Source organism: Stylophora pistillata, chromosome 8, assembly GCF_964205215.1.
Source record: "Stylophora pistillata chromosome 8, jaStyPist1.2, whole genome shotgun sequence".
Taxonomy (NCBI): domain Eukaryota; kingdom Metazoa; phylum Cnidaria; class Anthozoa; order Scleractinia; family Pocilloporidae; genus Stylophora; species Stylophora pistillata.
The window spans coordinates 6308998-6326328 of record NC_142526.1 but is presented as its reverse complement, the minus strand read 5'-3'; the positions used below and the strand labels follow the sequence as shown (position 1 = coordinate 6326328).

At 38.0% G+C, this 17331-nt stretch overlaps 2 protein-coding genes across 6 annotated transcripts; one reads left to right on the top strand and one right to left on the bottom strand.

The window, feature by feature from the left end:
- Positions 1–117: 117 nt before the first annotated feature.
- Positions 118–3450, top strand: LOC148724664 (uncharacterized). Its single transcript, XM_088729774.1, has one exon. The coding sequence runs from the start codon at positions 404–406 to the stop codon at positions 1721–1723; it is 1320 nt and encodes a 439-aa protein (XP_088585900.1). The 5' UTR covers positions 118–403; the 3' UTR covers positions 1724–3450.
- Positions 1962–17266, bottom strand: LOC111343339 (high affinity cGMP-specific 3',5'-cyclic phosphodiesterase 9A). 5 transcript variants are annotated; one of them, XM_088729753.1, is made up of 17 exons: positions 17033–17263; positions 16534–16698; positions 12878–12917; positions 11915–12017; positions 11534–11580; positions 11337–11432; positions 10151–10210; positions 8662–8743; positions 8337–8432; positions 7332–7454; positions 6769–6861; positions 6289–6356; positions 5795–5900; positions 5101–5205; positions 4007–4063; positions 3730–3864; positions 1962–3634 (listed from the first exon to the last, which is right to left on the bottom strand). In XM_088729753.1, exons 1-17 carry the CDS (start codon positions 17118–17120, stop codon positions 3371–3373), a joined length of 1728 nt encoding a protein of 575 aa, XP_088585879.1. In that variant the 5' UTR covers positions 17121–17263; the 3' UTR covers positions 1962–3370. The 5 variants fall into 5 exon arrangements, with proteins under 5 accessions (XP_088585879.1, XP_088585880.1, XP_088585882.1 ...); XM_088729754.1 differs by having other exon boundaries at positions 3730–3819; positions 17033–17261; XM_088729756.1 differs by lacking the exon at positions 3730–3864 and having other exon boundaries at positions 17033–17264.
- Between the last annotated feature and the right edge of the window lie 65 nt (positions 17267–17331).

The window sequence follows — 17331 nt, the reverse complement described above, 5'->3', positions numbered from 1 at the left end:
TGACGGCGAAAGATTGAAAATGATGAAACGAAAACATTCACCTTCGTTTTTTTTTTTTTTTTTTTTTTTTATCAAGAAGCACGAATAATCCTTTCAGATCTGTAACGATAGTGGAACGGAAGTCTCTGTCATAACTATTGTTTCATACTTCTGGGAAAACTCCCACGTAGCTAATAGCAGTTATTTTGTCCATTTCCACGAAATTTCCTCGAACTTTGACCACATTTGACACCTTAAAAGTGATACATATCAAATAAATTAGTTGCGAGAACAACTCCAGCAAAGTGAAAAGTATTTTATTCTCGCACATGCCCGGCCTCCTCTCTGCACACAGCCAAGACGCGAATCTCGATCTTCTGTTTGAACTTTAAGACTGGGTAGCTGTGGCCGCAACACGGCAGCGATGGAAATTCCTTGGAAGCTCTACCTTTCTTGTTGGTTCCTTGGCGCTGCAGTTCAAAGCGCAGTGTTCTTTACCTTCAATGCAGCGGATTATTTCAATTACTTTTTCCCAGATGAGTACAAACCTGAAGTTTATTTAGGAGTCACGGTTGGTGTCGGTGCAAGCTTTGGCGCGGTTTTGACGGTATTTTTTCAACCCAAGAGAAGCCATCTCACTGTACTTGTTGTCACGCTAACAGCTTCTGCCATTCTCTTGTTAGTAGAGGTAGTTATTACTCCTTTGAATGCAAACGCTCTATCCAATCCAGCTCGATTTGGTTCAGTGATTGCTGTCGTCTTTGTGGCAACCGTTGTTCAAAACATCGGTGGCGGAGCTCTTTACGGTTTCGTTGGAAAGCATTTCCCTACTTTTGGAATTCACGCGGCACAGTCTGGCGGCGTTTGCGCTTTCGCAGCGACGTTTATCATCAGATGCATCTCCAAAGGCTCGTTTGAACATCTACAAGACAGGAATAAAGGTTTTCGTCTCAGTGGATACTTATTTGTCGCGTTGGTGGATCTGATAATTCTTATAGCGTGCTGTCTCATCGCCATCTTAAGCGCGCGCGTCAACTCCACTACGCGCGCGCTAGGGGGACGTCTAAACACCTCTCATGATTACAACGAGCATCAGCCTTTGCTCCGCAGCGATGATTACAGCGACGTCTCCCGGAAAAGAGTCATCAGAAATAACTGGGCTGCACTTGCAACAGTTTGCCTGACTCTTGTGATATCTAACTCTCTATTCCCGGGCATCACCTCTCAGTTCCACGGAAACTACAACTGCTCGTCTTCTACTCACAACCTCACCGTGTCATCTGATGATGATCCAACCGCCCCCGTTTCACCGAGCAGCGGATTAAAGTCTAGCGATCAGACGGGTTGGTTTATCGTCATTCTCTTCGGCTGCTACTCAGTTGCAGACGCCATCGGAAAAAATCTTCCAATTTTGGGAATCTTCTACAACAAGAAATCGATCCTCGGCAATTGCTTGGTTCAGCTTGTTATTGCTATACCGATCCTGTTAATTTACTTCGAGCCATGTGATCGCAAACTGCAAGCTAATTGGGTGGCGTATCTCACAGTTGGTCTGCTCGGATTGGTTAATGGCTACGGACTGTGCGCTGCCATGATGCTCTTAGCCCCAGGCCAACCAGAAAAGAAACAAGAAGAGGGCCTGGCAACCAGCATCGGCTATATGTTTTTACAAGTTGGAATTCTTTTCGGCATGGGGGTTTCTGTGTTTCTCGTGGACTTCGTGTTCGAAATAACCAAGCACTGAAAGCGAAAAACCTAACAGGCGGGTAAAACGCGGGCGACTCTCGCTTTTGCGCGCGCATGATGTCTCACTCGTGCGTGTAATATAATTTAAAAAGAATAACATGGAAATTAGTTTTAAAAAATAACACAGAAATAGTACTTAACATGTTCTCTTTCTACCTTAGCCAACGATCTCTTCCATTATTGATCATTGTCTTAATCAAATAAAATCAAGTACTAAAACTGAAACAGAAACTGAATAAGCTTATTTTTAGAGTTTAATAGCACCAAAACCAATACTTGATATAACAGGCACTGTGATAATACAGATCGTCTGATTTGCTCTCTAAACTATTGTCAGTTGCAAAGTTGCCAAATTATTTGCGAAGTATTTTCTTGTTTAAGTGGATTGCGCATGCGCATGACTGTGCCCTCCACCCGCAGCACCCACACCACTTCCATTTCCCTACACAAATTTAGCGAAAATGTAAAATCTTGGTCAGCCTTAATATTGATGGCCGCGCAGAGAAAAATCCAAGTAGCAAGTAAAACCTGGGTTTAAATCAAATCCAAAGAATCCCTATACTCGTTCATCTTGACTTTTCAAACAAACTGATGCTGTTCGCGCCACCATAAACGTTTTATTCATGTTAGAGAACATTCTAATCTTCTCTAACGCTAAAACCACTTTTCTCTGGGGGTTAGACGCATCCTTAACAACCTAATATAGCTTTGAATAACTCGGGTAACGACATTTCATGATGTAACCTATTCAGGCCCATTTAAACGGTGTCAACATTTGCTTCAACACGCATTCAACACTTTGTTGAATCAAATGTTCAGTGCGTTTGAACAGGCCGTCCAACATAGCTGAAAACGTGAAAAATGTTGAAATTTGTTGAAAGCGTGTTGAACCAAGTTCAAATCGGTTCAACCTTTCAATCAACATCGATTCAACTTTACCTTTGTAAACCGTTTGAAAGCCCTCCAAGCGACTTTGCTTTTGCGTCCAACATTTGACCAACATCCGTTCAACTCTTGTTGAACGAATGTTGGTCAAATGTTGATTTCGTTTAAACGGGCCTATCAGCATACGTGTATAGAACTTTGAATACGAAAACAATTCTGTACGAATATATTGCTTTCAATGTAAGAACGAACGCTTGGGTACGAAAATACCATTGTAAATATTCCTTAATAAATATGAAGCAAATTAACACATAATCATTTCCTGAAAAAGGCGCCCGCAGACTCAGCGGTAGAGGTAAGTCACGTGACGGCCATCGGGAATTGTAACGACGTGTATTCCTCACTTCATTAACCAATCAGAGAAGATAATTTGAAAGCGACATCGGATGATCTTGGATGGTTTGCAATATCCGGCCGACTATCGCACGCGAAGAGATTCTATTGGGTGTAAACTTCTACCTCCAAAATAAAGCTCTACTGTATAAACAGTTTCGACAAGCCATAAAAGTTTTCAAACTTTCATAACCTACATTAAAGTCTTAATTAATATTTGCGCAGAGTATACCATTCGACAGTTTTCGGCCCCGCCCGCATTTCCATCAAAATAAAGCTTTTACATAACCCGCCCTTGACTTATTGCTAAACTACGAGGCTGATAACAACGAACACAGCCTCTTATACCCAAGATACTTTGCGGTAACTAATGTTGCTTGAGTTTTTCTTGGGATTCCACATTATTGTCTTTTTGTTTTTCTTTCAGCGGGAGTTTTTCTTCCTTTGTTTCCATCGACTCCTGTTTATCCTCCGCCGTTTCTTTGTCCACTTTTTGCTGTATCGTTTCTATTTTTTCTTGATTTTCTTCCCTGGAGTGTTTCTTCTCCTGTTTCTTGAGTTCCTCCTCCATTGTCTTGCCCATGTGGGTGTAGTAGTTTAGAGCCTTTCGAACTGGCGCAATGAGTGGCTCCTGGAAAAGACCAAACGCATTTTTTAGATAAGAATAATGAAGTGAAACCGGTTACTAATCGCTGTGAGGGTAGAGCCCATAAATAAACCTGTTACCTCTAAAACTGGGAAGAGTTGTCCAAGAGCCTCAAACAATGGTATCAGCACAAATCGAATGAAGCCTATCTGAGCTGACGGTTTGGTGACCTGCAACAGTCCATGCAAAGCCGGTAACGTTAATCTACCAATTCCCTAAAGGCAACTGAAAATTAAACCGCTGTTCTTAGTGAATGGATATTGCAAGCTGGTTCCCAATCTGGCGCAAGTTACTATAGAAGAACATAAACAGAACAAATTTATTACAAGGCATATCAACTACGACATGACAGATAACCTTGTCTCTGTCCATGAATGGTGCCACTGGCAGTCCCTCTAGCTTTTCAACATCACTCTAACGAGGAAAGAGAAAGGAAAAAGCGATTTTTCTTTAAAGATAGTTTAACCTTTTGCATCCTGATACCTTTTAAAATTCCTGCTCCTCCCACGCCAACTGGCAATATGTTTTCCCGCGCTTTCACCAGGCACTAAGTTACAAGCTTTTCCCGCGCTTTCACCAGACACAAAGTTACAAACTTTCCTGGGCTTTCCCCAGGCACCAAGTTACAAACTTTTCCCTCGCTTTCACCAGACACAAAGTTACAAAATATTTGAATATATCAACAAAGTTGAAATGGTAAATGGGCCACCGTTACGATTATAAAAACTGACGTTTCGAGCGTTAGCCCTTCGGAGCGAATAGAGGAATTGTGGGTTGTGTGTGCTTTTAAAGGCACAAAATTGAGCTACGTTATTGGTGGGAACATGGCAACGAGAAAAACACGAATAAATTAGTGGATTGAAAAGCGTTCGTTGATACCGGTGGGAATCAGACTGCCAGTCTAAATCCGACCGACCGGCAGTCTAAATCCCACAGGTATCAACGAACGCTTTTCATTCCACTAATTTATTCGTGTTTTTCTCGTTGCCATGTTCCCACCTACAACGTAGCTCCATTTTCTGCCTTTAAAAGCACACACAACCCACAATTCCTCTATTCGCTCCGACGAAGAGCTAACGCTCGGAACGTCAGTTTTTATAATCGTAACGTTGGCCCATTTATCATTTCAACTTTGTTGATCTATTCAAATTATTTCGTTACCCCCACCGACGCAGCCCCAAACAGTTTATTTAGAAACTATCAGCCTTCTTTCACAAAGTTACAAACTTTCCCGCACTTTCACCAGGCACAAAGTTGAAAACTTTTTGGGCAAAGTTACAAGTTTTTCCCACGCCGCCCTTTAATTCACTTATATTATACCATTACGCACGTCAGTTTTTAGCACTGGTTTCAGTTTTTCCGCTTTTTTCTTCTGATTTTTTGTCCCCAGAACGATTTCCATTAAAACAAGAACTACTGCGTTCGTTCCTTTTTTAAACTAGCAAACCAACCTGAATAAAAAACTCTTGTAATAGGCAGTCCAACCATGGCTCCGCGACCTCCATTGGTCGGGCCTCATTAGAAACATCTGATACCTTGATCATAATCTGCATCAACTGTAATAAGAATGGAAAATAAACTAGTCAAGACCAATTCTTTGTTTAAGCAAAATACAGATCACTGTGGTAAAAATTCTTAAGAAGGAAAAAAAAATAGAGAAATTAGAGAGCTTTTCGATCAAGTGTCGTCAAATGAAATTAAAAGTAATTACAACGGCCAATCAGAAGAAAGGAAAATACCTTGAAGAGCCAATGAGTGTTTAAAGTAAAAACAACCAAAGAGCCTAAAGCACAGGAAAACGCGGGTAAACAAGCCGTGATCGGTTTCAGTTTTGCATCTGCTTGGTTAAGAGAGTGGCGCGAGTTTTCTGGACCAATCACAGAGCGAAGTAAAACAAAAAGAAAAAAGTCTCGGATTCTTTCGACACTCGCAAATTTATCTATTGGAACCAATAAATTAATTTGCAGCAAAATAAAGAAAAAGAATGGCAACTTGAACATTCTTCTAAAATGCCACCTTTCCATTTTGGCATGTAAACAATTTAATTCGTTTACACACCCACGTCCACGTGACAAGAGTATGAATATTAGTTCAAGCTGTTCTGCTGTCGATATACCGCGTTCTTGTTCAAAAATGTCCTCTCACCATGGACTTGTGAGCTTCATTTTCAAAGTTAAAACCATCAGCCAACATGTCCTTGAATTTATTCAGTATTTCGTTATGTCTTGCCATATCCGTTGATAAAATACACCTACACAAAAATTGTGAAAACAGACACACATTAGCTTAGCAATAAAAGTTTCTAGGAAAATAAAACAAAATCGTCAATAGACCATTTTACAGTTGTGTACTTAGTTGCCAAGCCTTTGATTCAGAGTGAGGCTAAAGATGACCTTGTTGTGATAGAGGCCTGTATCTCGTTAGCATGATAACAAAGTGATTTACATTTGAAAGACAGCAAGGTTTGTATCATAACAAGGTCATCCCTAGCCTCACTCCCATAAAGGCTTGGCAACCAAGCACACAACTGTAAAATGGACTATAGATGCATTGGTTTTCGTGAGTAGGAGGAAAATATTAAAAAAAAAAAAAAAAAAAAAATGGAGATGCGTTTTTCAATTGACTACAGTAGGGCTTACTTGATCATTCCTTCGCGGAATTTCCTGAAAACATCTTGGCTGACATTCTTGAAGATATCACAGTGGGGCTATAAAGAAAAATAAAATGGCCACTTTTAAACTGTCCCAGACTTGTAGTACGGATTGCACCATTTCACTGAAGAACAGCAAGCACAAGGCGATAGAAATTATGGGAAGTGACTTGTCTAATAAAGGAACAGAAACATTACTATTCTCTTGTACTGATACAGCTATAGTGAAAGCTTAAAAGTTATAAATAAAGTGGCAATAGCAACGGATTTTCCTTGTATCCCAACAAATTAAGAAGATGAGGGAGTTGTGGGCGGAGGGGGGGGGGGGGGGGGGAGACGCGTCAATTCAAGAGGGGCGCTTTTTTGACACTCTAGTTAAGAGGTGTGTGGGCTTATTTGGGTGATGGCGCCCTGTATCTGAATTTTACATTTTCTTAGAAACATAACTCCTGTCCACAGTCATGTCTACCTGAGATATGATGTCAAATGCTACTGCACAATGATGGTTTTCCAGTGGCGAGATATCATTGTATCGTATGGCCAGCTCTGTTCTGGCATTGACCTGAACAAAATTAAGAAATTCATCACATATGCGGGTGGTCGGTGCAAAAGAGCAAACCTCTATCCATATTGAGTGGCTTCCACAATTGTCATAGGCAGCTGTTATCGAGAAAAAGTCCACACAAATCTCACAAAAACACACTTTTCCAGACAGTAGTAGTTGTCTATAAATGGCTTACTCCGGGATGGGGAATAGGGGAAGTGGAAAGGGGTGTTGACCTCAGGGGACTTTGAACATTTCCCACCATTGAGTATCTATTATATGTCACAATTATACCCCTGGGGACAGATTAGTTTTAATCAAGTGAATTCCAAGATAACAGACTTGTTTCATTTCCAGCTTCATATGATCTTCCAAGACAGCTGCAAAGTTAAAGTCCCAAACCTGAGGCATTGCATAAAATTTATGTCAAAATTCCTACCCTAAGGTAGGCACATAATGCATGAAGCCATTTTTAGCTTGTGTCCCACCTGATATGCATTGTTATAGCCTGGGTGGTCCAGGTCATGACACAAAGCAGATGTCAGCATCACAAGAACATCCACATTTTGAACCTTGCCTGGGATTTGTGTCAACCATATCAAGCCATACATCTGAAACATATTAAGCCATACAACTGAAACATATTAAGCCATACAACTGAAACATATTAAGCCATACATCTGAAACATATTAAGCCATACATCTGAAACATATTAAGCCATACATTTGATTTTTGTTCGAAAATCCAGTGCCACAAGAAGATGGGGTCATTGGTTGTCAGTTAACTTTAGTGCAGATATATGGAATGGTTTAGACATCTCACTAAGAAATGCAAACTTACTGCCTGCCTTCAAAGGTGGCCTGTCCAAATTTAATTTTCAATTTTAATTGACTTCTGCTAGTATTACTTTTAGTTAATACTTTGTGATTAGTATTTTTAATTAGTTCTTAGATTTAGCATTAGTTATTTGTTGCTATTTGTATTTTATCTTTGTATTAGTATTTAACTTAAGAGGACCCTCCTGTAAACCACTTTTGTGATGTTGGCATCCTCATTACAGATTATAGTATTAGTATATATATATATATTAGTATTATAAACACAAACGACAGACAACACATGAAGTTCACTATGCAACACAATGTTTCTCCACATCACAACTTCATTAAATGAGAAAATCATATTGAAAATAGTTTAAATTTCTGCATCTTTACTTATCATCTGTGTCACACAGAAAGCATGGCGATGATCCAGGAGGATTTACATTTATGGAACATCAAACAAACTTAACATTCATATATAACTGTTCTTGACACTCTTACAACCACAAGTGCTGAGATTGATATTGAAAATAATTTAATTTCCGGGGGATTTACATTGATTTCATGGAACATCAAACAAACTTAACATTCATAACTGTTCTTGATACCCTTACAAACACAAGTATTGAGACTGATATTGAAAATAATTTAATTTCTGCATCTTTTCTTACCATCTGTGTCACACAGAAAGCATGGCGGAAGTTATGAAAAGGTGTCGCATTGTAATTCCTGAAAACCTCAAACAAGAAGTTTTGAAGGAGGGGAGTCTGCCAAAACAAAAAGCAAGCATTATTTCATAAGTTAAAAATAAATTAGTCAAGGCTCCAAAAAACACTCTCTCATTCTCTATTTGGAAACCTCATTGATGATCCAGGAGGATTTTCATTTAAGGAACATCAAACAAACCTAACATTCATAACTGTTCTTGACACTCTTGCAAACACAAGTACTGAGATTGATATTTTTAAAATAAAGTTGACTAGTAAGTAAAATTACCTCGATGTTAAATATTTCCATCAAGTTTAAGTCTTTGTACATCTGTTGAAGGAGGTATAACATCTCTGCATCTTCCCATTGCCTGTAGAAAAAAAAAACCTTAAATCTAGAACCCATGAAAACAAGATTTTCATATGTACTTAAGCAAAAGTCATCACAATTGTAGAAAAAAGCTGCCCTATAGCCCCAACTTGTTCAAGTAGATATCTAGCATTCTTGTAATGCCTTGTCTTGTGTATTTACCATTATACAATGAATATATGAAGTTCATATATTTTGAACTGCAGTATTAGATACATATAATGCATGATCCTCACAGTAGAGAGCACTATTTATGCAATAGCAAAAATCAGACCTGTAAAAAATCAGGCCTGTACGGGATCCCGTACAGGCCTGATTTTTTTCAGGTCTGATTTTCGCTATTGCATAAATAGCGCTCTCTACTGTGAGGATCGTGCATCATACATATTTACCATTATGTTATCAGGGTTTTCCTTTTCGGCCGGCGACCGGCGATTTTCGCCGCCTGCGAACGGCTCCGTCGCCGGCGACTAAAAGAGTCCTTGCTGTTATATAATTTAAAATATTTGAGATAAATAATAAACACTTTGTATGTTGTCTGACAATGACGTATAAGAAACGGAAATCGATAAAAAGTACATATTTCAGCAAAAAACGAAGTAGAATTTTTGCGCGTGTACTGGTACGTGACATTCAGTACAAGTTTGCGCGGTCAAGTCATGTATCACTGGCATCCCTTCAAGCTTAAAGATACGTAAATTATTCAATTTTTGCATTTAAATAAATTACTATTTGAAAGGTCGATTATCTTCTTGATTTATCCGCTTTTAACTGTTTTAGTTAAAACAGATATACTTTAACTGGGAACTACTTATTCTCACTAAGCCAAAGCATCACAAATATTATCTTGGGCCAAGTCCGAAGTAAAGTAAGTCTCAGGCGATCGTGTGGGATGCAATTAATTGCGAAATATTTTCTGTGATGTTCGTATTTTTGTTTACCTTTGATTTCTGTGTCAATATATCTTTATGTGAAATTCTTCCAGATCGATTCGAGTGTTGTTTTACATTAATATTTATAAGCAATGTGCCCGGTATTGCCAATCAACGTGCTAGAAAAGGTCTGCATTTTATCAAATACATTGTCATTTCTTGTGTTGTTAAGCCTGTTCATTTCCTTAATTTAAGCACCCAAAATGCACCAGATTGCATCTCAGAGCGCTCAAATGTTTAAAATTTCCCGGGGGGGGGGGCTGCCCCCGGACCCCCTAGCTGTTCGCGCCTTCGCCACTCAGGCTGGGCGCTACTCGCCCAAATTGTCTCCGCCTGCTTCCCTTTCATCCGACTTCAACTTTCTTTGAAAAGGAAAACCCTGTGTTATATACTTTAAATAAAAACCTGTACTTACATTTAATTAGAACTAAATGTGGTTATTATATGTACAGTTGCGAGAGCTCCTTATTCCCTACCAATTATCAAAAGAAGGTTTCCTCAAGAGGTTTCTTGTTTCATCAGTAAGTTCTGCATTCCTACAAGGAAAGGAGAAAATGTCCAACTCACATTTATGTCCATATAAAGAGCCCTTATATCCACTGAAGGTCTTAATCTTAACACGGCATTAAATATTAACAAATAGATAACTTCTAAGCTGCCTTGTGTCTGTTCAGTAATGGAGCACAAAAGATGTCATAATGTCTGCAGATGCAGCACCATTGACATCATCTTTGATTTATTATTATTACCATTATTGTATGTAGACCCATGGCAACATGGAATCTACATGTTTTGTATAAAAAGCAATATTCTGTTTATGGTAACATCATTTATGCATCTGTCCTCCAATGGCAGGGTTCTTGCACTTTTTCAGGAACCCAATAGTCCATTTTACAGTTGTGTGCTTGGTTGCCAAGCCTTTGAACAGGAGTGAGGCTAGGGTTGACCTTGTTATGATATAAACCTTGCTGCCTTTCAAATGTAAATCACTTTTTTATCATGCTAACTAGATACAGGTCTCTATCACAACAAGGTCACCTTCAGCCTCACTCTGAATCAAAGGCTTGGCAACTGAGTACACAACTGTAAAATGGCCTATTCAAGGACTTTCAAGGACTTTTAGACCATTTTCAGGGACCTTGGCTCTCAAATTCAAGGACCTTTTGCATCAAATAAGAGCTAATAGCAATAAAAAATATTGCTATTAATTTTATTGTTAAAAGTAACAGATAAAAGTCCAACAAGCCTGACTTCAAGTCTGCACATTAGAGTGATCGCATGCTAGGTACCCAAGGTTATTTTTAATGCACCAATCAGGTACAAAATATATATAAATCACATGTCAAACATCATAATGCAATGCAGGATTTGAAAGAAAGACTTGTTTTCACGATTTGTGCTAGAAATTTACACTTTCAATGCCATAAAGAAAAGAAAACTTCGACTTTGATTCATCTGCACTTATTTTCAAGGAATTTTCAGAAATTTTCAAGGACTGAGTCTAAATTCAAGGGTTTTCAAGTCCTTGAAAATAAAAAATTAAATTCAAGGACTTTCAAGGATTTTCTAGTAGCACAAGAACCCTGCAATATATAAGTAAGAACCAATCAAAATAATACAGAATTAATTCAGGTTATCATGCAACACTGGATTTCCACTTACGACATTTTTTTAAATTTCTCAAGCACAGAATTCAGTTCAGTGGAAGTCCTTCTTCGTAAACTGTGTTTCTCAGATGATGGTCTCTTGGAAGTGCCACTGAGAATGAGAAAAATCAATCATTAGTATTATCAGCTCATTCTCTCTTCTCGCCAGAAATTGAAGCACTTAGTAAAGGCAGAGTTTATTATTGTTTTTACCTTGACATTTCTTTAAACAGGCCTAACCAGCTAAGGTGTTCAACACTCTACAAGGTGAGAAAAAAAAAAATCTTTTTTTAAAACTAAATTTGGAAGTAAAGATAACTTTACAACCATTAATTAAATTCCCAGATAATATCCATACATTATCCAGCAAACAGGTAATGAGAATACTCAAACTCATCAGGAAGAAGTCGCTAAGTACTTTGATCTCACACCAAATTCTTGTCACTAATTTACAAGGAAATGTGTAGTATCTAGAGGGGAGAATCCACAATCAGCTCTTGGGGGTTAAAGAGCTAAAAAGAGGTAAATAAATCCTTGTGTTATTTTCTGTTGTTGGCGACATTCACTCATTCATCCAAAAAATTTAATACAAACCTCAAGCTTTTCTCTAAAAGAATCAACTTTCAGTTTTATATCTTGAACAACTGAAGATGTTTCTCCATTTTCTAAGATGAAACTTTTTTCCAATGCCTGAAGTCTGATGCAATGAAATGGAAAAAAGCAAATGAAATAAGTAACACAATATAAAATGCACCATCTATTGTCAGGGAGATTGGAAGCAGTACCATTTGAGATTTTCATGTACATTTAGATAGTTAACAACATACACATAAATAAAAAAATTAAAAAATAAATATGGAACACAAATTTTCTTGAAAGCACAATGTCTAGACATAACTATGACGAGATTTCCTATAATTTGATACTTTTTTCCAATTTGTTTTCATTAGGCAGAAGCATTTTTAAAAAAGTTATTGGAAATCACTCTCCTTACACAGCTTTATACATATAACCCTTTAAACATGTTGAGTGACCAAGACAGAATTTCTCCTTACAATATCAACACATGAAGGTGTAGTCTGATCGTCCGGGTGAGTGTAGTCCTGAGAAGGACTGTTGTCGGTGGCAGTGACTGACGTTTGGACAACCTGTGCGGAAGTCATCATCAGAGTCAAGTGAGTGATTGTTGTCAGTGATTGTTCTACTGACAACAATCACTCACTTGACTCTGATGATGACTTCCGCACAGGTTGTCCAAACGTCAGTCACTGCCACCGACAACAGTCCTTCTCAGGACTACACTCACCCGGACGATCAGACTACACCTTCACATGTTACCCCTGGGTTCAAACCATTTACTGCAATATCAACACAATATCAAACAGACAAGTGATGAGAATAAAGAAAATATAAATTAGGAGAGTATGAGTTGATCCACTACCTAATTCTCCAAACTAACATCATAAGAATTCTATGGCAGACAGTGAGGAGAATTATTAAAATAAAATAAAATGAGATCTTGGGAGTTGAGGGGCTAATTAGGTTAAATTAAGTTACCTTGCTTCTACGACTTCTAGTGAACATCCTGACTCCGAATCTGGGAGAAACACAAATCATGCATTGAAGTGCTTACCGAGTACAAAATTTACAAGTACAGAGTTCAAATTGTGATTGAAAAGATTTCACATAGGGTCCAATCCAGTTTACATACACCAAGGAGAAGGAACAATATAAAACAGGGCTGTGCCTCAGCAGAGCCTAGTCACCACAAGTGCAGGGCTCCACACTAATGGTAGCCCATTAGCCACAGACTAGTAGATATTCAGTTTTGGCTACTGGTTTTCAACTTCCACTAGCCAGTTTGGCTAGTAAACAGACTGAAATCATCATAACATCTAAAAACATCTAAGATGTCACTAGCCACTTGGCTGGTAAGTTGAAAAGTTAGTGTTGAGCCCTGCAAGCAAGTTTTGCATTGGGTAACCTGTGTACCTTTGCTGTTACATTAGGCTTTCAAGAACTGACCATCTTAGATTTTACCTTAGATTTTTGATACCAGTCTCAATCTGCACAACTGAGTGTTTCTTTTTAGAGAACAACTTTGTAGAACTCTCCAATAAGAGTGCCAGGTGGGTTCAAGTTGAAACTTATAAAAGGAACATGCAAAGAGAGCAGGAATATCATGCTGTGTACTTTTTTTAAGCATACTTTGATATTAATGAGATTTAGCACCACGTTTACATGAAATGGCAAACATCAGCTTGCCCTTCACATTTCATGTAAAATAGCATGAACCTTGCTGCTTCAGCTTCATTTGAGCTCACACCATGGTGCATTTGAAGGTGCTCTTGCAGGACTCGCAAAGAATAGTTTTGGCGGCCTTTTCCCTGCAATTAATGTCTACTGTGGGAGAGGAAAAGTGAACAAAATCTTACATGCTTGGCAAAAGCAGAACAGGTTACTTTCATGTAGAAACAGCAAAGCACAACTAGCAAACATGAAAAAATGGCAGTGCAAAGGGACATCAGATTAATGTTATCACATATCACATTTTAATCCTCTATCCCTTGAGAGTGACTGGCTTCTAATTTCTCTTTACAGTACACCCTTGAATCAAATATAATGGTTATGAGAATTAAGGTAATGATCACCAATTTCAGAAGCTCCTGATCACTAATTGTTCACCAGAAAAACATTTTATTCTATTTCACTCGATTACAGGCCCAAACCTTAAGCGAACCACACTCTCCGAGGAATGAAGAAAACTTAATACGAACAGAATACTAAACTATAACTAATATATACGAAAATGGTCGATCGCAAATAGCACAAAAGGATCACTTAGTGCAAAAAATTCTCATGAATGCCATGATCCCACTGATTAACGCGATTGTCTCCTGTTCACACACTAATTAGCGCAATTGTCTCCTGATCATTAATCAGATTCTCCTTGTCAGAACCAAATGATATGAAGGGAGAAAAGTGTGTAGAATTCAGAGGAGAGGCACATGAAAAGGGTACAGGAAAGGAGTAAAGGGCAAGGGCTTCATCATAAATGGGTTAAGGGATTGCATGAAGGGTAAGAGTGAGCAGCTGTGCATCATGAGGGACATGGGGTAGAGGACATGTCATGAAAAGCAAACAAAGAGGTCAAACAATTCCTAAATTGCCTCTATAAAGGAAAGAACCTTCTACGGCTGTTTAGTTCTTTCATCCTAAAATTTATTCTAAAATTTGTCTAAATTATTGAGTCTATAAAATAGGACTGTCTCTTTTATCAGGCTTTTCTTTTCATTATGGGAATAAAATGACAACTGAACTCTGTAAAAAAAAAAAACTTCCCTGCGATACTTAAATCTTCAATTTTAATACTTGCTAACAAAAGAGCTGTTTTCTGTTTACAGAGAACAGCAGGGTTTAAAATTTTTATCTTTTCTTCAAATTTTCTCTATTCATTTGTATTTATTCAGTGTGATTCCTCTTGGGGAAAAGGGTGATTTACATATCACAGTGATTTGTTTGTTCCAAAAGGACTTTCTGGTAAAAAATAATTTGTTTAAAGATCCCATGTTATCAATGCTCTGGTTTGCTTCTTACTCAGAATATTTCCATAACAATAGATAGTTTATAAGCTTCCATAACACATAGATGTAGTTTAAAAGTATGGTTTGTTGTAGAAACACATTCATTTATCAAATCCAAAGTACCTATAATGAAAAGAGTGTCAAAAGATTTTTATCAGAATGAAATATTTCAAAAATTTTCCTGATGTTTAGAGATGTTCTTTTCTTGTCAAGGAGCTGATAATGACTCCTCCAACGGATTGTTGACTTTTCAAGAGCTTATGTGGTTACCAAAGACATTCCATTCTTCTTATAACAAACAATAAACAAAACAGGTAATAAAGACATGAAACCATTGGGGGGATAAAACTTCTCTTGTAATAAGTACCTCATGTCCAAAATCACTTTGTTAGCAAACAGGGTTACCAAAAGTAATTTACACAAGTTAGCATAATTTTATCATAATGAATTCTGTGAATTGGAGAGGGTCTCACTAAAATATTGTCAAGCACCAACTTGCTAACATATGGTACACAGTCTGCTGCAGTATTTCTTCGAATTAATTGGCAGTTCAAGCAATTTTTTTCTCATTGTTACCAAGACAACACGGCTTAGAACAATGAGCCAAACCTAATCTAATCAATTAGCTTTGCATCTCTACAACTAGAAGCTTTTTAGATTTACGCAATTAGACATATTTCAACTTATATGCAAATTCCGAGACCATACGATGACAGCTTGAAAAATGACTCTGTGTTTTAATTTTAGATCTCTATCGAGTGATTGCTTTTAGCTGTCGAGCTTATTCAAAAAAGAAAATTAAATTTTAATACGTACTTGTCAGCGACAATTGTATTTCTGAACGTCAGAAACAATTAAGAAAGTAATAGTTACCGACAGAAGAAAGGATATTTTCGCTCTTAAAATTAAAACAATGTTAGGGCTTTAGGCTTTATTTACATCTCACAAAATAAAGCGCTCTTCCAGGTGTTTGAAAACTACTAGAGGGATAAAAGGCCTGAAACAGAATCGTTGCGCTCAAAGAATTGTCAAATAAATGTTGACTTAGAGCAATTTCATTGCATGCCAAGTTCGCTTGAAGTGAAATATTTTACCTTGTCCAGTTCCGATCAAGTGTGCCAGGTCAGATCAAATTGATACGATACGCTCAATCCGACTTTTTTTTTATCATTTTCAAAGAATTTGTGCTGATCGATCTATAGATCGACTAAAAAAAACAAAATTTATTTCGGTTGCGAGAAAATGTCAAACGAATTTCGCCTCATTTCGTTGCATACACTCATAGAATGTTTGGATGAAAAAAAAACCAAGAAGTCAAAAATGTAACTCAATATTTTGAAAATCTAGATAGCGTGTGTTATGCGGAAAGCGAAAAATATAGCCGAAAGACATTTTTTAATTGAAACTACTAAACGCCGTATAAACTAAAGCCATCGAACATTTGTTAGGTGTATTGTCAAATAAAACACAAGATACCACGTAACATGCTCGCGGAAAAGCAGCAGGGTTCTGTCACTAATAGCCGCGAGAAATACAAATTTTCTGATTTACGATTTGCGTCATAACAACCGACAGCCTACTCATTTCTAAAGCCATAACAATTAAAACAGCTTGAAGGAAAAAAATTACCGCAAAAGCCGCAGCTTGCACAATTCGCTGCGACAACTTCCAGGCGATACCGCGAATCTGGTGTGTTTTGTGGAAGGGAAGGCGAGATGTTTACTATATTTCCTTTCGTGTTGTAGAGTTTCAGAATATCATATGGGCCAGCTTCTGCGGCACAGCGAAACAAGTCTGAAAAATACAATAAAAAATCAAAAACATGAATGGCAAAACAAAGCATGTAATAAAACAGCGAAATCGAGAACGCACTGGTGCGTTCGTGATATGGTTGCCGCTAGTAAATGAAGATCTGTCAACTGAACAAGCAGATAGATTCGTTCATAAACATTTTACTTCCATTATCAATCAAAAGAAAAAATGCGGTTGAAATGGTCCCAATAATAGAAAAGAAACTTAGAAAGTAGCGATCTGCGTATCAAAATAACCTTAGGAACACAAAGATCTTGATAATAATCCGACAAAAGAAGGCAATCAAGCTGGACATGTAAACACTTTGAAATTCTACCTTTGACTTCATCTACAGGGAAATCGGTCGCGAATTCCGCCTGCTCGGGCCTTCCTCCCACAGTAAAATAAACCACCTTTGTGGTCATTTTCTCTAAAATCAGGTCATTGAGCAACTCTCACGTTCTTAAGCCACACCACATTTATGTGAACGGTGTACACACGAGAAAGTCGTAATAATTTTAGAGCATTTCAACACTACATTAGTATGCAGAGTGCAACGTACGGCGCTGTCCAGCCCCCGCCGTGTCGCCCCCACCGTCACTTCCGCCTTATACCATCCGGGATATCGGTTCTTCT